Below are 24,295 nucleotides of genomic sequence, written 5' to 3'. Positions count from 1 at the left end.
TTCTAAACTCCAAACCCTAATTTCTAAACCCTGGAAAAAAAACTTAGGAGAATAATATTACTCATGATGCATGTTTTCATTTTTTTTTTCTTCGAGCGTTTTCCCAACAAAATAATAACATTTATCTCAAAGTGTCTTGTTTAAATGTTCATATTTTCATGTGATCTTTGACGTCTGAAAAAAAAAAAAAAAAAAAAAAAACAAAAACAAAAACAAAAAGTTTACTTCCCCACTTCCTCCAAAAAAGTGATTCCCTCTTGATTAAATCTCTACTAGTGTTTATGGTGTGCAACTGTCTTTACATTACAATACAGTTCATTGATGGGTTTTGGTCTGGTTTAGTCAGGCCTTCTTTGCCTCCTTTCAATACACAAGTAAAGGGGTGAAAGTTGAAACCCATTTCAGATTATAATGGACACAAATGGTCACCGAAAACCTCATGCTCATCTGTTTTGTGTATAATATAATCAACTTGTATGAGCTCACAAGGTTGTACAAGTAACGCATCGTTTTATCGAACTTTGGAATGAACTACAATGCCAATGGAGCGTTTAATTAGTCAGCGTCAACTAAATAAGTTCTTTTAGACTCATTCTAATGGGGCGTCAAAAAAATCCGTCAAATGACATGGAATCCAATGTGGCACTAGTTTGACGCCCTTGACGCCTCTAACGGGGGTCAAAGTTTGACGCTCAGGGGCGTCAGTCGAAAGTTTGACGGAAGAGAGAAGGTGTGTCAAATATTTTCCAGCCAATCAGATTTCACCATTTATTTTCATATATTATTATTTAATATATTTTATACTCAACCACCAACAATATTTTACCAAATCACCCACCACACAATTTAACACTCAAATTTGACATTTCCCTTTATAATACTTCACCACTTGACATTGCTACATCATCAAAAAGTACACTACTTGTCTTTGACATCATAGTTAGGGTTAGAAGCAGTCTTAAAGCATGGTCTTAAATCAGCAAGCATTTGCGGTGTGATCTTCTCACATTAACACCACGTCAATATCGAATCCCATTTCATTCAGTATAGTCACACCCGCGATCATGATTGGTCTCATATTTATAAACCAACTTTGTTGGTTCCACTCACAATGTTTCCATCAACATTGACCAAACCCCCTTAACCACAAGCTCCACAACGGTGCGGTTGATGTATCATGCAGGTTTTATCCGATTACCATGTGCTCTAACAGTTCTTTTTAATAGTTTGCTCCTACACATCAATATGACGAATAAAATAAAACTATTCAACTGTATACTTGATCTAAACTTGTAGAAGTAACAAACAAAAAGATGACATTGTTAACTTGATTTCAAACAATAGGACCAACTTATAATAGCATTTCTTTTATTAAATATGCCTGGATAAAGGATGAATACAAATTGAAATTGAAAGACAGACTTCCAAAGAGAGTTAACTCGTAGTAGTTGATTGAAGGTCTAGGTGACCTTATCAACAAGTTAAACCAAAGTGTCTTCATGTTTGATAACTCTGTATGATCAATTCCTTGATTTCATGCCATTCTTCTTATTATGATTTCATGTTTCATTCAGAATTTTGTCCAATCCACGTGTATTTCGCAACAATCATGTTTCCTGTGGACCTAGTCAATTGAGAATGCAGAGAACATGTAAAACGATAAACCGTTAGATGTTACTAGCACACGAGGTGGGTCAAATAACGAGGCTTGAGTATGAAAATAATGATAAACTAACAATACCCGTAATCATAACAAAACAATAGAAAATGGGAGATGAGTACATAAACCATGTATGCACATATGTCCGATCGTTTGAATGAGCTATGCAATTAACTGGTTGAGTGAAAAGGTGAACCAAGAAAGCAGATAAAAGTTCATCGACTTTGAAAATTTCTTCTTTACAAAAAAAAACAGAGGGTCTTAATTTACACGTAGCCAAACAAGAGATGTTGAAGAACACACGTGCAAACGGTAACCATCAAACATGACCAATCATGCTTGTTCAAAATTTCATCACCGGGATACACGTAACAGAAAGTTTCTATCTTTTTACTTTCCAGATATTTACTTTTATACCCTCAAAAGTAAGGAAATATTATAACAATGTAAGAAGATGTTTAGCACTTTAGCACGATATATAGAATCAAGAAACATAAATTAAACAAACGTTTAGGTCCATATGGACATCATGAAATCATACCTGAATATGGATGATACTAACCAATGAACACTACCAGTTTAATCTTTTTCTTGCAGAAACTTAGAAAAATAAAAAATGAAAACTTGTATAAACAGAAAGTGACCTTTTCTTCTTCTCAGAATGTATACATACTATTGTCATCACAAGATGCAAATCTCAAACAATCAACATTTCATACTCTAAGTTTCATAAATTATTTTTCCTATTTTCTCTACTAATTTCACAATAGGCATTGAACACTACCAGTTAAATCTTTTTCTTGCAAATTCATCAAAGCATTGCTACCCAAAGGAAAAAGAATATCCTAAAGTAAAAACTATGCAGATAGTAGAAACCTAAAAAATCAACATTCCATTTTCCATAACTTATTTTTCTTATCAAACTGTATACAAAGTATGGTGTCATTACGACACACATATATCTCAAGAAACCAAGATTTCATACTCCATTTTCCATAACTTATTTTTCTAATTTTCTTTATCTAACAACGAACAACGCGTCGTCGTCAATTCTCAATACCTAAACCATATAAAACGCCAGCATACTTTTCAAGCGAACCACTAAAGAAATTTTCTTTCAACTTCCTGAAAGTACACGCCGTCAACAAACTATCCGAACCCGCTTGATGACAAACACCAATTCTTTCAACTTCCAACAATTCAGCTAACTTATTCAACCCACCATGAAGACTATTGCAAAACTTCATTAAATGCTTAATATCAAAAACAGTCGGAAAATACATATTAATTAAATCAAAAAATCCCGCTTGTGTCTCGGGCAAGTGTTGACAAGTCAACACCTTTAGCAAGTACCCGAAATCATATCCGCTATGAAACGTAACCCAAAACACATTATCATTCAACACAATACCAGAAGACATTAACAATTCCCCAAATCTCATCGCATCAATTCCATTCTCAATATTCTTATTGAAATCCATCCCACTTTGTTTCAAAAGCTCGACAGAATCATTAGCAAAAACATCATCATTTACGTCGAATTCACGGAAATTGAACTGCCAAACGCAATACTTATCCGTACCGCACTTAGGTAAATTTCCATGTTCATCGGAAAAAGTTAACCCTAATTGAATCAATTTGAGCAAATCAACATTATCCTTTAACGTTTGGTAATGATAATCATTGCTGTTTTTAAAATTACCAACAGGACGAATAACAATTCCTGGAAATTCAGTATCCATTGCAATGTACGGAAATTGATCAACTAAATTTTGTATTAATGCGAATTCTTGTTCGAGATTGTGATTCCATACCTCTCGGATTTGAATTGAATCTTTTTTCGATAAAATCGACATTTCTCATAACAAAATTTTATCGATTACATGAAGTCGTTATGGATCTGCAAAATGTACAAAACGAACGTAATTAGATTAATGTTTATTGTAGTAATATGAAAATTAAGTGAGATCATACAGTATAGTATTAAAACTCAATCAGTGAAGAAATCGGAAACCTTACGGATCTGCAAAATGAACGAAACGAGATTAAATTAGGGTTTCGAATTTGGCAGGGAAAAGGAAAATTTGGGTTTTTTCATTTGATTGGGTGATTACTGCTGAAAAGAGAGCATTTTTCAAAAATTTCCCGTCTCATTTATTTATAAGGAAATTTATTTTATTTTATTTTATTTTTTGAATTTATTCATTTTTATCAAAATAAAAAATACATACACATGTATGTAGACGTGTACGTGTATAGTATACGGTCTAGCGATAATAACTTTTGACACGATGAATTCTTTTCATGTTTATTTATATTTATATAAAAATAATTCACAGATCATGTTGATGTTGTTATGAGTAGATAAATTTATTTCTTAAAAAAACAAAGGACTTATCAAATATTTAAAAATAAATCACTCTCACAACATTCGGAATATGATTATGTTATTTTTAATGGTGTAATTTTTTTTTTTTTTAAATAAAAGTAGCATGTTGTGTTTCGTATTAGGTTTTGCACATTGCTTACATGCATATCAAAAGTGTGTGCTTCTGGTAGTCATCGTTGTTCAACTTTTCAAGCGATGTTCATGTTTATGGATCATTCATGAATATGAAAGCGTGCCAAGAGAACATCTCAAGTAACTAGTCAGACACTTGTTAGTTCAGTTTGGCGAATTACTAAAAAAAAGCTTTCATGTTAATCGATTTTAGTTTTTTTTTTTTACCAACTAAGTTACATTCTTAATTAAGGTCTTCCGTGTTAATTTCTTGCTACCTCTCAGCATTTTATGAGCTCAATTTGATGACTTATTAAAAAAAAAAACTTGAAAACGAGATGTTACAAAACTACCCGTTGACGGTATGATTAATTTAATTATGTTTTTACTTGACCACTTTAGACGTTTAAAATTGAATTTCTTTTGTTAACTTTTAATTAGAAGGAAGAATTACAATTGTATTATATGAATATTGGCATTTTTTTCTTTTGTATTCTAAGATAAAGGAATGATTATCTAAATATTACCTTCTTCATACTCCATATATGTAGGATTCGATTTTGTTGTTGTCGTGTTATATAATATATTGATCTTTACCCTTTGGACTATCTTAACCTATTGCAGTAATAAGGCTTACTTTTGAACTTCGCTCAACTTTGTAACTCTGTATACATAATCATATTGCCAGAGATAATATTGATGGAGATGTTGATATCCTAACCATTTTATTTTTTAGTCTATTGTTATCTAAATTGATGTGATGTGTGATTATATTTTACAGCCGACCACCTGATTTTGGACGATTGAATTTCGATAACAGGGTAAAGTCATTCAATTTGATGAGAAACCGAAGCGCGACGATTTATAAGCAATAGTCGTTAGACAATGTAAATAAGAAACTCTTGTAATTTAAATCCAATTTCTAATAAAGGTTTTGTTTTTGCATTGAGTTGATACAAGTAAGATTGAGTTATCACAAAGTAAATTAAAAGGCGTTAATTCGTATATAACTTTTTTTTTTTTTTTGTCATCCACAATCAAATTAAATATTTTAACTATTTTACACTTCATTTCCTTGAAGGGAATGAAGGATAATTTAAGGGAAGAAAGAGTAAAAATGTCAAAATATTTAATTTGATTTTGTATGATAAAAAATGATGTGTACGGATAAACACTCTAACTTAAATTAATAATTTAATATACTACTAGTTTTGCTTCTCTTGTTTAGGTTATAGACTCTCGTGTTGTCTGCTTCTCGTGGCTGTATCTTTTCATTTTTCATGTCTGTGGGTACTGAGTTCCATAGCCTCACTGCTATGGCCTTGTATCTCTTTGTGGTGGTAATAAAATTCTTTCTTACTGTTCAATATATATATATATATATATATATATATATATATATATATATATATAGTTCATGCATAAATTAAATTATTATAGTTAATAATTATTTTTAGGTTTTTAGTAACGATGGTCCTTATTTTGATTTAATAGAAAATGGTTACCGCGCTTCGCTGCGGGTATATGCTACTTTTGTCTATGAACATAAATTGAAACGACGATGATAGTATATTTCATTATGTCAAAATAAAATTGATAATATACAATTGATTCTTAGATCTATTTTTTACATTAAGAAAATAAGATGACCTGGTCTAGTGTGTTAGAAAAATAAGATGGCGTGTAGTGTGTTGCATATAAAATTTAAATAATGCAAAAATAATACTCTCTTAATATAGGTCTTTTTCAATAACTCATTTGAAAATGTATACATTGCATTAATATTAAAAAATTACATTAGAAATGATAATCACCACTAAGTCACTTGCACCAAAATAACAAACTCTAATATCATTCTATTTTCTAAAAGTTAGTGGGTCCTTGTTAACAATGCTAAAGATGCAAGGGTCTAACTGTAATTCCCAACCCTTTTTGGGTCAAACTGGGAGATACCCGTATATGAAAATACCACTAAATAGTTTTTTTCCGTATTTCAGTTTTGGGGTTCAGGGTTAGTTAAATCAACTCGTTGTGAGATACTGTTTCTCAAATTCCGGCCCATATTTCCATAATCATCACAGTAGATGTGATGACCCGGGAATTTTCGACCAAATTTAAACTTAATTTCATACGATCTCGACAAGATAAGCAAAGTCTGTTAAACCGAGTCTCAAGATTTTTGAACTGTGTTCATGAATTCAATTGACCTTCGACCATTCCCGACGATTCACGAACTACTGTTGTAAATAATTATATACATATATGTATATATAAATGAAAATAAGTATAAGTATATATATTATAACTAGAAATAACAAAATACAATTTGATCATTTGAATTAAAGATACGAAATAGTACACAAAATAAATTAATAAATATAAATATAGTTACATATATATATATATGAATATAATTTTCATATATAACTGTTGATTATATGTATATTGTAATACATAAAATATTAAATATATGCTATTATATGATATATATTATTACATAATTAACAATATGTAATATGAATATATTAAATGTAACAACAAATTAAAAATATAATTATTATAGTAATATTAGTATTACTGTCATTATTACTATTAATATTGATATCAATATCAGTATTAATAATATTAATGTTATTATTATTGTTATAATTTCAATTAAAAAGTTATGATTATTAAATTTAAGATATTAGATGGAAAAATTATTAAAAGGATGATTAAAGATAAAACTTTAATTATTGTTATGTTTATTTATTATTATTATTATTACTAAAAATCATCATTTGTATTAATATTATCATATTATTAATTATCATTTATTATTGCTAATTCCTTTATTAATAATATTATTATTAGTAATATTATTATTAGTATTATTAATAGTATTAATATATTTTAATTGTTAATTTCCAAAATTAAGAAGTTAAAACAAATATATAAACATGGTTATATAAATATATAAATATATACAGGTATATATATAAATATATGCGAATTATACAGATATATATATATTTAAAACCAGTATTATTACTTATTATTATTTATTTGTTATTATTATTTAGAATTATTAATTATTATATATATATACATTATCTGATTATATATACTATAAAATAGGAAATCGTACCATTCTGTTTCCTATCATGATCAGATGATATTCCTGCATATACTCCCAAATCAGATACGAACAAAATCTGTTGAAAGTTTCTTTCAAACTTTATCTATTTTATTTATATTTATGTACTGGGTAAACTAAAGTCTGTCGACTCCTCTATTCTTCTGAAATTCGATTTAGCCATTAATTATAAACCATACAACCTTATACTACCAATTACCAACTCCCATTTATCCTCTACAGCTTTATAATTGTCAAAAATAATCAGAAAAGGGAACGTAACAGGGTTACTGCCCTGTTTGAGTTTCATTTTTCAAAAACCTTCGAATTGCTATTTTATTTAAAATCTAATAATGCAGTAATGTTATAAACACTTCGTTAAATAAATCTGGAAAGTTACAAGTCTTAATTTTTCATATCGAAATCCAATTTTTAAGTATAATGTTAAATTTAAAAAGTCAACATTATTGTTCTTCGCGAAATTGAAACTCGTTTTAATGTTTATGTTTCAATTAACTGCTCAGAACGATTCTAGGGATATTTTTATACCTATGTTGTGAAGAAATTTTTGGTTATAACTGTCTTAATTTTGAAATTGAGTATTGAGTTCTTCGTGTCTTCGTATGAACTGCTACTGCATTTTTTATTTATTTTCTTTTCTGTTCTAATAAACCCTAACACTTAAAATGAGTCGTTTTAGTTTCAATTACGAGTTTTAAAACAAACAATTTAAGTTGTTGTTGGTTTTGATCTCTGGTCCAGCGAATGATAGGAGAAGAAGATAGAAACGGGTTTAAACGGGTTTTATAAAATAAAAACTGGTATTAGATTAGAAAGATGAGCCAGCCCAGCTGAATTGATTGTATTACGGTTTAGCGAGAGGTCCAGGGGTCGAGCCCGAGCGGTGACATTCTTTTTGGCACTTGTTAATTTGAGGTAGTTATCATAATATTATTGTTATTATTATTATTATTATTAGTATTATTATAATATAATTATTGTTGTTGTTATTATTATAAATTGTTGTTAACATGTTAACAAAAATAATAGGATTAGTATTATTATTCTCATTATAATTCTTGTTAAATATTGTTATTTTGATATCATGTAAACACTATCAACATTATTATTAGAATATTTATATTTTTCACTAAGATTATTATCACAACTATTAAAACTAATAATAGAATCATTATAAATATTAGAATTATTATTATAAACATAAGTATCATTATTAATATAAGCAGTAGTAATAAAATGGTTAAAATTATTATTATTATTATTATTAAGTATTAGAATTATTATTATTATTATTATTATTATTATCATTATTAGGAACATAATAAAATTATCATTATAAACATTATAATTAGTGACAAAATAATGCAACTTATTATTATTTTTGTAAATATTAGTAATTGTACAATTTTTAGTACTATAATTATTATTATGAATATGTTCAGGATTATTATTATTATTATTATAAAATAATACAAGTTATTGTTATAAATATTGGCATCATTTTGTAAATACTAAAAATTATTGTTATCAACATTTTTTTCACTATCAAAATTATTTTTGATATTCTTATAACTACTATTACTAATATATAAATGATATATAAATATAAATATATATATATATATATATATATATATATATATATATATATATATATAATAAAGATATAACTAATACTTATAGCATAACGAAAATTAATATTTTTATATATATACAAAATGAGTATATGAAACATATATATATTATTAACATAAAATGAAGATAACTAATAAATTTATGTATACACTGTTCGATCTCCATTATGTATATTAATATATATACAAATGTTATAGGTTCGTGAATTCGAGGCCAACCCTGCATTGTTCAGTTGTTAAATATCGTCGTATGTATTTTTACTACAAAATACATTATGTGAGTTTTCATTACTCCCTTTTTATATATATTTTTGGGACTGAGAATTCATGCGCTGCTTTTATAAATGTTTTTCCATATAGACACAAGTAATCGAAACTACATTCTATGGTTGAATTATCGAAGTCGAATATGCCCCTTTTTATTAAGTCTGGTAATCTAAGAATTAGGGAACAGACACCCTAATTGACGCGAATCCTAAAGATAGATCTATCGGGCCCAACAAGCCCCATCCAAAGTACCGGATGCTTTAGTACTTCGAAATTTATATCATGTCCGAAGGAGGATCCCGAAATGATGGGGATATTCTTATATGCATCTTGTTAATGTCGGTTACCAGGTGTTCAATCCATATGAATGATATTTTTGTCTCTATGTATGGGACGTATGTTTATGAGAAATGAAAACCTTGTGGTCTATTAAAATGATGGAAATGATTATTTATGTTAAACTAATGAACTCGCCAACCTTTTGGTTGACACTTTAAAGCATGTTTATTCTCAGGTATGAAAGAAATCTTCCGTTGTGCATTTGCTCACTTTAAAGATATTACTTAGAGTCATTCATGACATATTTCAAAAGACGTTGCATTCGAGTCGTTGAGTTCATCAAGATTATTATTAAGATAATTATAATTAGATATATTATGAAATGGTATGCATATCATCAATTTTCGATGTAAGGAAGTTTGTCTTTTCAAAATGAATGCAATGTTTGTAAAATGTATCATATAGAGGTCAAGTACCTCGCGATGTAACTAACTATTGTGAATCGTTTATAATCGATGTGGACTTTGTCCAGATGGATTAGGATGGGTCCTTTCAGTTGGTATCAGAGCGGTGGTCTTAGCGAACCATGTCTGCATTAGTGTGTCTAACTGATAAGTCATTAGGATGCATTATTGAGTCTGGACTTCGACCGTGTCTGCATATCAAAAGTTTTGCTTATCATTTTGTGTCAAAAACTAACTGGTGTCAAAAACTAACTGCTTATCATTCTTAGAAAATCACTTACTTATCATTCTTAGTCTAGACACGTTTTACTGCATTGACTGCATGAATAGTGTATAGACAAAATTCATATCTTAGCGTATCTGCTACTTCATATCTTAGCGTATCTGTTACTGTAACTTTGCCTTACAACTTCCGTAGATTCCTCCGTAACTTATGGGATTTTAGTATTATATATGCATACGTAAATTATGTATTGCAGGGTACTAATCTACATCCTATAATCTATTTCTTATTGAAAATCCTTCATCTGATCGTACGAGATGAATCCTGCAACCAGTTCGAGTCCCTCAAATTACGATAGCTATTCCGATAGTTATTCCGACAGCTATTCCGACATAGACGTTCACCTAAGCTCCAAAAACAGCGTCATCGGCATGAATCAACCAATCAGCCATTATCAATTCATCTGATGGGTTCGTAGTCGACTTAATTAATGGAAACGCGCAGAAGGCAATCCCTTCCACCAACCGAATTCACCTCTTGACAATGAACCTGAAGCGTTTACCGGCGAACCTGTTTGAGACACCATTTTCAGTCTTATTTTCAGAGTAACTCGACAATATTATATTCTATCTACAATTCTGAACCTTATTCATCTGCTTGTTCTGACCGACAATCATCTTGGAATAATAGGAGAAGTCAACGAACTTCGCACTCGAGTAATCAATCTGGAGAATATGGTACAAAATGTACCAGCTTCAGCAACATCATCGGCACCAACAGTACCATCAGTAATAGCACCAGTACCATCAACAATCCATGCCTCAACATCTCATTATGTACCTCGAGTATAATCATCGTTCTACGTATCGTTATAATCGATTATCTTCTTTCTTCATGACGATTAAGTAATCTCTAAATGTTTTAGAGATTATGTATTCTAGTTCTAATGGTAAACCAAATGAGTTTAATATCACATTGACTCATTAAATCCATAATTATGTCTTAAGAAAATATATATGTATATATGTTTTCATAAAGATTGTAATTAAATTTTTTATTGTACAAACTGTTAATGGTGAAAATATTTTAACGGGTAGGTAATACCAGAGGAATATTTAGATTTCGCATTAATAAGTTACACTGTACATTCTTCGAATCTGATTCAACAGTCATTTACTATCCTATTTACATCTACCGATATACGAATCCGTTCACCACAGAATAACCATTTTCATTCAAATTCAATTTCATTTTTGGATTTTGACTTACCAGAATCCAACAAGTGGCATAATGAAGAAATAATAAACACAAAAAAAAAAATTGATTAGAAACAGACTAATTAACAACATGAAATTCTATTAAGAATCCACGCTAACAAAATCCTAGCTAACTGTTCCTAGCTAACTGTTAATTCCTTATTACCATTTAATTTATTTATCGTAGTTTAATTATCGCAATTTATATTCTCGCAATTTTATTTATCATCATTTAATTTCTGTTATTTACTTTACGCACTTTATTTATTGTCATTTAATTTCTATATTTATTTTTCGCACCTTAAATATCGGGACACGTATACAAGGTTTTGACATATCATATCGACGCATTTATATATATTATTTGGAATAACCATAGACACTCTATATGCAGTAATGATCGAGTTCTCTATACAGGATTGAGGTTGATTCTACAATAATATATATAATTTGAGTTGTGATTGAGTCTGAGACGTATACGGGTCACGACACATATTAATTAATTCGAATATTATATATGAATTATTGAAATGCTAACTTTGGACTAGTAACTGTGGACTATCAACATTGGACAATTAAAATGAATTAAAATATTGATTATAACATATGAAACTAAACAATTCTTCAAGTTTGCCACTTGATTTCATCTTAAACCTCATTTGTATCTTGACGATTACAATCTGCATTCAAACCTTTCATGATTCTTGAAAACATCTCAATCGATAGGATGAATCAACCGCACTTCATCTACAGAAGGAAAGATTTTTGGTATATAGTTATGCACCTGAGAAACTCTCGCCAACTGAGTAAAAGTTTAACACGTAGCCGCGTCAGATCCTTTGGTATTTATTAGCAAAAATAACTTTGCGTTCCCTTTTCAAAGTAGCAAATTTTGTCACAGCTCCAGCAAGTCAACTTCGACTTTTCAGTTGGACAAGCCTTATTATAATCTTGATTTATAAGCTTCCCTTTCGTCATCGTTACCGAGGAACTGTTTATATCCACTACATTAACAGAAACTTATCAACAACTTCATTACTCATCGACTTAAGTTCTCCGAAGAATCATTATATTTGTTTGTTAAAACCCTATCATATACTCATCCGCATCTTGTAACGAGAACTGACATACCAATTACCGGGAATCAGCAACCAGTACTTTGAAAACTCACAGCATATATACATCAACAGTTATATGTATAACATTCATCTCTTAGAAATATGAACTTTCATTATGAAATTCTGAAAAGCACTCAGTCTACAAATCAATACTCTGAATGTTGAAAAAAAAAGCTGAATGAAGCAGCAGAAACCATAAACAACCGTAAACGACATTAATCATCAAAAGTTTGATGATAAAGAATAGTATGTTGGAAAAGCTCAGAAAAGTTGGAACTGAAAAACAGATTGAGCTAACCACGAAGGAGACCAAGGACAAATACTAGGACCAAACCCTATATTCAAAGAATCCAGGTAATTCTGAAATCCGATGAAATCTTTAGAGAATATTTTGCTCCAAAGTCATGTTAAAATCTTGCGGAAAATCTTTCTCCATCAACCATCGAACTTAGAAATTTCAAAATATCATCATCAATATCTTCGATATTTCTGAGGATATTTTCATAAATATTCTCGCCCGAAATTATATACGTCTTCGTGCTTTCTGTGTATCATTATATTGGAAACATTCAATAGAAAATTTAATACCGAAAAGCGGATTATGCGAAACTATGAAGGAAGCCGTGGACAAATCACAAAGAATAAGTTTGACTTCAAAGAATCCAAAAGATTCAATGCCTGCTGAAGTCTTTAGCGAATATTTTGCTCTTTACTCTAAACCCTTACGGATAAATCTTTTTCATCATCCATTGATATTAGAAATTCCAAGATATCATCGTAGCTTTCATTATAAATATCCTCCATATTTCTGAAGATATTTTCATAACTATTCTTATCTGAAATTATTAATCTCTTCCTGATATCAGTGTTACATCATATAAAAACTGTTAGTTTCTATATTCTGTAAATTTTCAAGCTTAAAAATATGAATGTTATTGAAGTAATGTTGGGAACTGATGCATGAGTTAGTATAATATAATGACACTTGATCAACGTGATTATATTACAGTAAGTCATGCTGAGTTTCTAATGGGACATGATGATTCACAGATCCTAACGTCATCACGTGCCATGTTACATAACTCTTTCATTATGCTTAACTTCTGAACATATCAAGAAAGTATATTCTTGATAGTTCTATTCTCAGTGATTCTGGTAATTTGATAAATCAAATTGTGCTAATACATTAGTTCTTATTTAGAACACGATGTTTATTTAAAATTCCATACTTACGAATTCTGGACCGTTACTCGCTTTACTAGAGGTCGGGAGGATAATAAAAAAGGCAAAGGGCTCCAAAATATAAGAGAAAATATAAAGCCCAACAACAACACCGAAATTACAAATCGTGGATATCAGTGCGTATAGCAATATAAAGACACGGGAGGATTATAAATACAATAATTCCTAAAGCATAGTAGAAATAAACGGATTCCTCCGGTGAAAGTTGGAAAAGGAGAATGATTGTTGCGATAATCAGGATAAGGACAAGAATCAGAACTGGATTAAGCATTTTCACGATCATTTGAATTTGGGAATTGAGTATTGAAGTGGTGAAAAATTAATGGAACGGAAAAGCTAAAATTTATAGTGAAAATATCAGACAGAGGAATCGAGGCAGATCACCGCATTTAATTATAGAAATCTAAATTTCATTATTCGCAGGAGAATCAAATCTTTTAGAGTTCGAAGATTTTCTTCAAATCCCTTAAATTCCGGAATTCCACCAAAACAACGTCAAAAGTTAAGACGCATCCTGTTTTCTAAATTCAATCGTGACTACATCAAAAGTTAAGAGGTATCTTACTTTCAAAATTCAACCCTGACTCTGTCAAAAGTTACGACGAATCTTTACTTATCCTATTTCAATCTTTTGTGATAATTTCACTCGTACGCTTTGAATAATTGAGTTGTTCAAATCACCTGATGGTGATAAAACTTTAATTATTGACTCATATTCATCATAAAAACATTTTTATTGTTAGCCATGATGACCACACTCAAATTTCTGGACGAAATTTCTTTAACGGGTAGGTACTGTGATGACCCGGGAATTTCCGACCAAATTTAAACTTAATTTCATACGATTTCGACAAGATAAGCAAAGTCTTAAACCGAGTCTCAAGATTTTTGAACTGTGTTCATGAATTCAATTGACCTTCGACCATTCCCGACGATTCACGAACTACTGTTGTAAATAATTATATACATATATGTATATTGTGACAACCCGTAAATTTTCGGCAAAATTTAAACAAAAATCTTTATATGATTTTATTTAACCTCGACTAATTCTGACGATTCACGAACAATTATTTGTAAATAATTACGCATTAATTTGATATATTAATATTATTATTATTAATATCCTTTTTAAACAAGATATCAATAATTAATATCTTTATTATCAGTATTGTTATTATGAAAAAAAAAATATTGACAAATATTCTTGGAAAAGTAGTAAATCAATTTGTTTATTTTAAAAAAATATATAAAAAAATCCTTAAAATAAATGATTTTTTTTAATAAAATAAATAAATAAATAAATAAATTACTTTTTAATTAAAAATTATAATGGAAAACTACTTTTATTATTTTATTTTGTGCATTATCCCATGACCTAACATTTAATACTTTTGAATTTTAAAACCCCATTAAAAATTAAAATATTTCTTTTTCTTTTAATTATTTTATTCTTTTTACCTAATTTTTTCAAGTATAAATACCCCTCATTTCTCATTCAAACTCACACCAAAATTTCTCTCATTCTCTCTTTGAAGAATTACTACTAGTAAGTATTCTTTTCTTACTTTTTACTTTTTACTTTTTACTATTTACTTCGGTTTATTTTTTTTACCGAAACATGTAAATAATGTTATAAATTATATGCAATTAAAATTAAAATAAATAACATGTTATAATTAGTAACATATGTTACTAAAAATTATAAAAGTATTTTTATGAATTAATATATAGGAGTTATAATTAAAATCGAATTAATGAATATATATGTATATACGCACCTAACGTGAAGGTTATAATTAAAGATAGCGTACAAAGACTACAAACATCACCGCTACTTGTCGCCTAGGGTGATCCTTGTTACCATTATGGGACGCTTGTGGATCTCGAATGCCAAGACTTAGATTCTGGTCAAGAGATCCTGGGCCGCTCGGTAACAATAGATCATTTGAGTGACTTGCATGTTAGCGACGAAGTTTGGGCGAGATTGTACAACATCTTTGTTAAGAATTATAACCCGAACATTCTTAAACTAGAAACTTACTATAAGTGAAAGTTTTTCATAAATAGTAGGTTTCCAAAAATAGAAACTTTTGAGAAATAGAAACTTTTCTCGAAAACCGTCACTGTCAATATAGTTGCTATATTAATAAACATACTTTATGTCAAGTTAGACATTAACTAATCAAACTTTATACGACAAGGTTGATATCCAGATCACTTACTTGCTTTACTTTCCTTCTTGCGTGGAATACTTCAACTGCTATTTAATGTGAGTTTCATACGATCCCTTTTACTCTTTACATTTTTGGGCTAAGAATACATGCGAAACTTTTATAACTGTTTTACACGTATCAACTATTAAACTGTGATATGTTGGGCTATGACCAGTAAGTCCCCAACTGACAAGTATAAATGATAACTTGTTACGGGGCAAACTTGAAAGTCTAGTCTAAATACAAGTACCAACTATTAAACTGTGATATGTTGGGCTATGACCAGCAAGTCCCCAACCGACAAGTATAAACGATAACTTGTTACGGGGCAAACTTGAAAGTCTAGTCTAAATATCAGTACCAACTATTAAACTATGCTATACCCGGCTATGTCCGACTAAGTCCCTACAGTGATATTTTTAATTACTGCGGCATTCTTAATTATTGGGGATAGGCCTATCGGGAGTAACATCCCTGATACATTTGACTAAGTCTTTGTATTACTTGATAATGAAATTAACTGACAAGGACAGAACAACTTGTCACGGGGCAAACAATGTTTAGTCTAAATATCACGCACTGCCATAACTTTTTGATCCTGCGGGAGATCAACTTGACTGAATCTGAGTGATCTACTTATGAAAACAAATCTTGTGGTCTAACACTATTACTGAAATCATTATATATGACAAACCTATGAACTCACTCAACATCGTGTTGACTTTTTAAGCATGTTTATTCTCAGGTACTTAAATATTGCTTCCGCTGTATATCTACTGCTTTGATGATGATTGCTTGCTATGCTTGGAGTCTTCATTACATATCATATCAATTAAAGACATATTTATCTTCCGCTGCAAAACTCAACAAAACATCTCATGTAGAGTCGTTCTCGTTTATACAATCGTGATTTGATATAATTAGTCACAAATACCCCAGGCCCTATTACAGGGTGTGACAGATTGGTATCAGAGCTGGTTTAACTGCGTTCAAAGCAACGACCAGTTAACGTTCCCAACATTCGGGTTCGGTTAACGGCAACGAATTTGGGTGAGTTAGTCGTAGAGGGGGTTCTCACAGTGTTACCTGTGACGAAGCATTGGCTCTTACTCCTTGCGATCCTTTTATGGTTAGCCAAATAACAGCGGTGATGCGGGCTGTAAAATCAGAGTCTGAGGTACGCTCAGTGGTCACCCTATTCGTAGGAAAGGCACTGTTTGGGTTTTAACCCCAATCTGTGTCACATGGTGTTACAGATTGGTATCAGAGCAGGTTGTTGTAGAGAACCAGGATTGCATTTTATATGTGCCTTATACAATTAGGTACATTAGCAATGTAGGACTACAACTATCCTTGACCATAGTACCTTTAATTGTTGCCTTTAACTGTCAAATGCTATACTATACTTTAGAAAACTTTACTTATCTTAGAATGCCGTGCCAATCTAAGAACTCTGCTCACTCTCCTAAGTACTATCCAATTCCGCCACCATATTTAAATGCGACACCATGATTTCTGAAATTCTCGACATTCCTTTGTCATCTATCATGGTTTTGTGTATTACATATGTATTACATGAAATGTTATCCATGATTCTTGAAATCTCTACTATTCATATTCATTACTTTTAAAATCTTTGCTTTCTCGTTATTTTTGATCATTGAATTTTCTTGACGGATGGCGTCTACGAAACTCTAGAATGGAAGGATTTCGATTACCAATTTAAAGGATCCTATAGCTCAAGCCCCTAGACCTGAATAGGCCATCACGAATTGAAAGTCTTTAATCGAAAGTTCATCTGATTACATACTTATCATTTTAATCTCAACACGTCATACCGCCATTTTTACATAAATGGAGTATAGACAAATCATATCTTATCATATCTATTCCAATAAACTTTGTCTAACGCTTTTCCTAAATTCCCTCCGTAAATTACGGATACCTTTTTGCTATATATATGTATTCAAGGAAACGAATATATCATTTAATATTCAACACCCATTTCATATCAAACCCTATTCCAAACACATAATATGGATTTCTCACCTGATTCCTCAAGTTCCTCTAGCTCCGAAGATAACGTGACGGGAGCACACCCACCGATCAATTACCGTAATTTCTTCAAAAAATGGGGATGGGTTCGCGAAATACTCACCCTATGGAGAAACGAAGAAGGTACTCCTTATCATGAGCCAAACTTACCACCAAACGTCGGAGTACTCGATCCGCTTACCGGCGAACCTGTTCGCAATACTGTTTACACTCTTTTCGCAAGGATTTTCCGCCTCAAAGGTCGACTCGATGTAGCCCAAGACAGTATTCGTCCTCTACTCCCGAATTCTAACCAGATAGGGTTATTAGAAGAAGTTAGAAGACTTCGAACTAAATATCAAGATTTGACAAACCTTACGGAGGAATGGGTAGAACAAATCCATAGACTCGAGCGTAAAGTAGAAACCCTGGAGGAAACAGTGCACGATTTGGAAGCTAGGCTCACACCTACTACCCAAATACCACAAGCAACACCAGCAACATAACCAGAACCATCAGTACCACCAACATCACCAACATCGTCAACACCACAAGCAATACCAACAGCAACCGCAACACCACCAGCAGTATCGTCAACATCACCAGCACCGACGGCACTACCAGAATCAGCAACAGCCTCAACAGTACCACCAACGTCATCAACACAGCAAGCATTATAAGCACCAGCAGTTGCATCAGTATCAGCAACAGCATCAGCACCCTCATCTTCATCAACAACAACATCCGCATCACAAGCCTCAACATCACAGTCTATGCCACGAGCATCAACATCATACACACCATAGATACCAAGGAATACCAGTAACAACAAACGAAGAAGTATTGATTCATAACTACATTGAAGAAATACTCTGCAGAGAATATGTAGTTTCTAAAAGTTTTTGGAGATTATTTATTCTTGTTCTAACCTCAAATCAAATGAGTTTAATATTATATTAACTCATTAAATCCATGATTACATCTGAAGGAAAATATATATGTACGTATATTATCATAAAGATTGTAATTAAATATTCTGTTGTACAAACTGTTGATGGTGAAAATATTTTAACGGGTAGGTAATACCCGAGAAATATTTATATCTCACATTAATATGTTACATTGTACATTCTTCAAAATTCTTGAAAACACCTTAGAACTATAACCAACGATTCAGATTCGTTAACCCTAATAATGCTGATGAAGCAGCAAAGGCCGTAGTTGGTCTTAATGACCAGAAGCTTGATAATAAAGAATTGTGCGTTGGAAAAGCTCAAAAGAAAATCTGGTATTGAAAGACAGATTGTGCAAAACATGAAGGAAGCTGTGGACAAATCTCAAGGACTAAACCTGTATTCAAAGAATCTTGATGATTCAGTATCTGCTGAAATCATTAGCAATTACCCTGCTCCTTACTTATCTTAAATCCTTACAGAAGAACTTACCTCATTATCATTTGATCTTAGAAAATTCTAAGATATCATCGTATCTTTCGTCATAAATATTCTCGATGTTTATGAAGATATCTTCATAACTATTCTTGTCCGCAATAAATTATCTCTTTGCGATATCTTTGTTACATAATAAAGGAAACTGTTTTAGTTTCTATATTATGTAAAATTCAAGTTTAAATTATAAATGTTTTGAAGAAGTGTTGGGAATTGAAGCATGAGTTAGTATAATATAATGACGTCAGGCCAACGTGATTATATTACAGTAAGTCATGCTAAATTTTTAATGGAAGATGATGATTCATAGACTTATTAATCATCATTTGCCATGTTACACGACTCTTACATTCTACTTAATCTCTGAACATATCAAGAACATATAATCTTGATAGTTCTATCCTCAGTAATTCTTGTAATATAACAAATCAAATCATGATATTACGTTCCTTCCTGCTTAGAATATTACGTTCATTCGAAACTTCATACCTACAAATTCTGGAACATTACTCGCTTTACTTAGAGTCGAGAGGAGAATAAAAAGGCAAAGAGCTTCGACAAATAAGGGAAAATATAAAGCCCGATAACAATACCGAAATTACAAACCGTGTATATCAATGCGTATAGCAATATAAAGACACGGGAGAACTAAAAACACGATAAATCCTAGAGCATAATAGAAGTAAACACACTCCTCTGGTGGGAGTTGGAAAAGAAGGAAGATTGTGGCGATAACCAATATAAGGTCAAGAACAAGAACTGGATTGAGCATATTAAGAAATCTTTTGGAAGTATGAATTGAGAAAGAAAGTATAGAAGTGGTGAAGATAATGAAACGGAAGAAGCTAATTTATAGCGAAATTATAGACACAGCAATCGAGACAATTCACCGCATTTAATTAAAGAAAATCCTAATTTTCTTAATTATCGGAGAATCAAATCTTATAAAGATTATAAAGATTTCTTTAAATTCCTTGAATTCCGGAAATCAACTTTAACCATATCAAAAGTTAAGGTGAACATTTAATTTTCTCATTTCACTCTTTTGTGATAGTTTCATTTATACTCTTTCTATAATCGAATCGTTTTATCCATATTATTTAATGTCAATAAAACTCTATTTTTCAACTCATATTCATCATTCTTGTTGTAAAGAATGACGATCTCTATTAAATTTCATGATTATGATTTTCATGAACTCCTCTCTATTTTGTCTACCCTAATATTGTGGCATAAACGCTCAAGGTTTAAATAAGCTCACTATTATTCATCACACATTTCATGTATATTGAAATGCTTGTATAACGTCATCATCTCTTTCTGAGGAAAAACTAATCAATGACAATCTTGTTAAATCCTTTAGATAACCTCCGCATTAATAATAAAATGCACTTCATAGAATTTATGGATCGTAAGATTTAAACGCTAGAAACAAAACAATATCCTATTAGTTGGAATTCACGAAAGGCCCCGAGCATACCTGGGAACGTGAAGACCAAATAAAATGAAAATATCCTCACCTGTTTACAAACAACGCCGACTGATGGCAACAACTAAATTTCGGGATGAAATTTCTATTAACAGGGGGATACTGTGACAACCCGTAAATTTCCGGCAAAATTTAAACAAAAATCTTTATATGATTTTATTTAACCTCGACTAATTTTGACGATTCACGAACAATTATTTGTAAATAATTACGCATTAATTTGATATATTAATATTATTATTATTAATATCCTTTTTAAACAAGATATCAATAATTAATATCTTTATTATCAGTATTGTTATTATGAAAAAAAATATTGACAAATATTCTTGGAAAAGTAGTAAATCAATTTGTTTATTTTAAAAAAATATATATAAAAAAATCCTTAAAATAAATGATTTTTTTAATAAAATAAATAAATTACTTTTTAATTAAAAATTATAATGGAAAACTACTTTTATTATTTTATTTTGTGCATTATCCCATGACCTAACATTTAATACTTTTGAATTTTAAAATCCCATTAAAAATTAAAATATTTCTTTTTCTTTTAATTATTTTATTCTTTTTACCTAATTTTTTCAAGTATAAATACCCCTCATTTCTCATTCAAACTCACACCAAAATTTCTCTCATTCTCTCTTTGAAGAATTACTACTAGTAAGTATTCTTTTATTACTTTTTACTTTTTACTTTTTACTTTTTACTTCGATTTATTTTTTTTACCGAAACATGTAAATAATGTTATAAATTATATACAATTAAAATTAAAATAAATAACATGTTATAATTAGTAATATATGTTACTAAAAATTATAAAAGTATTTTTATGAATTAATATATAGGAGTTATAATTAAAATCGAATTAATGAATATATATGTATATACGTACCTAACGTGAAGGTTATAATTAAAGATAGCGTACAAAGACTACAAACATCACCGCTACTTGTCGCCTAGGGTGATCCTTGTTACCATTATGGGACGCTTGTGGATCTCGAATACCAAGACTTAGATTCTGGTCAAGAGATCCTGGGCCGCTCGGTAACAATAGATCATTCGAGTGACTTGCATGTTAGCGACAAAGTTTGGGCGAGATTGTACAACATCTTTGTTAAGAATTATAACCCGAACATTCTTAAACTAGAAGCTTACTATAAGTGAAAGTTTTTCATAAATAGTAGGTTTCCAAAAATAGAAACTTTTGAGAAATAGGAACTTTTCTCGAAAACCGTCACTGTCAATATAGTTGCTATATTAATAAACATACTTTATGTCAAGTTAGACATTAACTAATCAAACTTTATACCATAAGGTTGATATCCAGATCACTTACTTGCTTTACTTTCCTTCTTGCGTGGAATACTTCAACTGCTATTTAATGTGAGTTTCATACGATCCCTTTTACTCTTTACATTTTTGGGCTGAGAATACATGCGAAACTTTTATAACTGTTTTACACGTATCAACTATTAAACTGTGATATGTTGGGCTATGACCAGCAAGTCCCCAACCGACAAGTATAAATGATAACTTGTTACGGGGCAAACTTGAAAGTCTAGTATAAATATAAGTACCAACTATTAAACTGTGATATGTTGGGCTATGACCAGCAAGTCCCCAACCGACAAGTATAAACGATAACTTGTTACGGGGCAAACTTGAAAGTCTAGTCTAAATATCAGTACCAACTATTAAACTATGCTATACCCGGCTATGTCCGACTAAGTCCCTACAGTGATATTTTTAATTGTTGCGGCATTCTTAATTATTGGGGATAGGCCTATCGGGAGTAACGTCCCCGATACATTTGACTAAGTCTTTGTATTACTTGATAATGAAATTAAACGACAAGGACAGAACAACTTTTCACGGGGCAAACAACGTTTAGTCTAAATATCATGCACTGGCATAACTTTTTGATCCTGCGGGAGATCAACTTAACTGGATCTGAGTGATCTACTTATGAAAACAAATCTTGTGGTCTAACACTATTACTGAAATCATTATTTATGACAAACCTATGAACTCACTCAACCTCGTGTTGACTTTTTAAGCATGTTTATTCTCAGGTACTTAAATATTACTTCCGATGTATATCTACTGCTTTGATGATGATTGCTTGCTATGCTTGGAGTCTTCATTACATATCATATCAATTAAAGACATATTTATCTTCCGCTGCAAAACTCAACAAAACGTCTCATGTAGAGTCGTTCTCATTTATACAACCGTGATTTGATATAATTAGTCACAAATACCCCAGGTCCTATTACAGGGTGTGACATATATATAAATGAAAATAAGTATAATTATATATATTATAACTAGAAATAACAAAACACAATTTGATCCTTTGAATTAAAGATACGAAATAGTACACAAAATAAATTAATAAATATAAATATAGTTACATATATATATATATATATATATATATATATATATATATATATATATATGAATATAATTTTCATATATAACTGTTGATTATATGTATATTGTAATACATAAAATATTAAATATATGCTATTATATGATATATATTATTACATAATTAACAATATGTAATATGAATATATTAAATGTAACAACAAATTAAAAATATAATTATTATAGTAATATTAGTATTACTGTCATTATTACTAATAATATTAATATCAATATCAGTATTAATAATATTAATGTTATTATTATTATTATAATTTCAATTAAAAAGTTATGATTATTAAATTTAAGATATTAGATGGAAAAATTATTAAAAGGGTGATTAAAGATAAAACTTTAATTATTATTATGTTTATTTATTATTATTATTACTAGAAATCATCATTTGTATTAATATTACCATATTATTAATTATCATTTATTATTGCTAATTCCTTTATTAATAATATTATTATTAGTAATATTATTATTAGTATTATTAATAGTATTAATATATTTTAATTGTTAATTTCCAAAATTAAGAAGTTAAAACAAATATATAAACATGGTTATATAAATATATAAATATATACAGGTATATATATAAATATATGCAAATTATACAGATATATATATATTTAAAACCAGTATTATTACTTATTATTATTTATTTGTTATTATTATTTAGAATTATTAATTATTATATATATATACATTATCTGATTATATATACTATAAAATTGGAAATCGTACCATTCTGTTTCCTATCATGATCAGATGATATTCCTGCATATACTCCCAAATCAGATACGAACAAAATCTGTTGAAAGTTTCATTCAAACTTTATCTATTTTATTTATATTTATGTACTGGGTAAACTAAAGTCTGTCGACTCCTCTATT

The 24,295-nt window shown here is 30.1% G+C and overlaps 1 protein-coding gene across 2 annotated transcripts; it reads right to left on the bottom strand.

Moving 5' to 3' along the window:
- Positions 1-2,575: 2,575 nt before the first annotated feature.
- LOC139894129 (probable CCR4-associated factor 1 homolog 6) lies at positions 2,576-3,778 on the bottom strand. Of its 2 annotated transcripts, none has more exons than XM_071877331.1 (2): positions 3,675-3,778; positions 2,576-3,560 (listed from the first exon to the last, which is right to left on the bottom strand). In XM_071877331.1, exon 2 carries the CDS (start codon positions 3,514-3,516, stop codon positions 2,707-2,709), a length of 810 nt encoding a protein of 269 aa, XP_071733432.1. In that variant the 5' UTR covers positions 3,517-3,560; positions 3,675-3,778; the 3' UTR covers positions 2,576-2,706. The 2 variants fall into 2 exon arrangements, with proteins under 2 accessions (XP_071733432.1, XP_071733433.1); XM_071877332.1 differs by having other exon boundaries at positions 3,680-3,776.
- Between the last annotated feature and the right edge of the window lie 20,517 nt (positions 3,779-24,295).

This window comes from Rutidosis leptorrhynchoides, chromosome 2 (assembly GCF_046630445.1).
Source record: "Rutidosis leptorrhynchoides isolate AG116_Rl617_1_P2 chromosome 2, CSIRO_AGI_Rlap_v1, whole genome shotgun sequence".
Classification (NCBI taxonomy): domain Eukaryota; kingdom Viridiplantae; phylum Streptophyta; class Magnoliopsida; order Asterales; family Asteraceae; genus Rutidosis; species Rutidosis leptorrhynchoides.
This window is presented reverse-complemented; position numbering and strand designations above follow the sequence as displayed.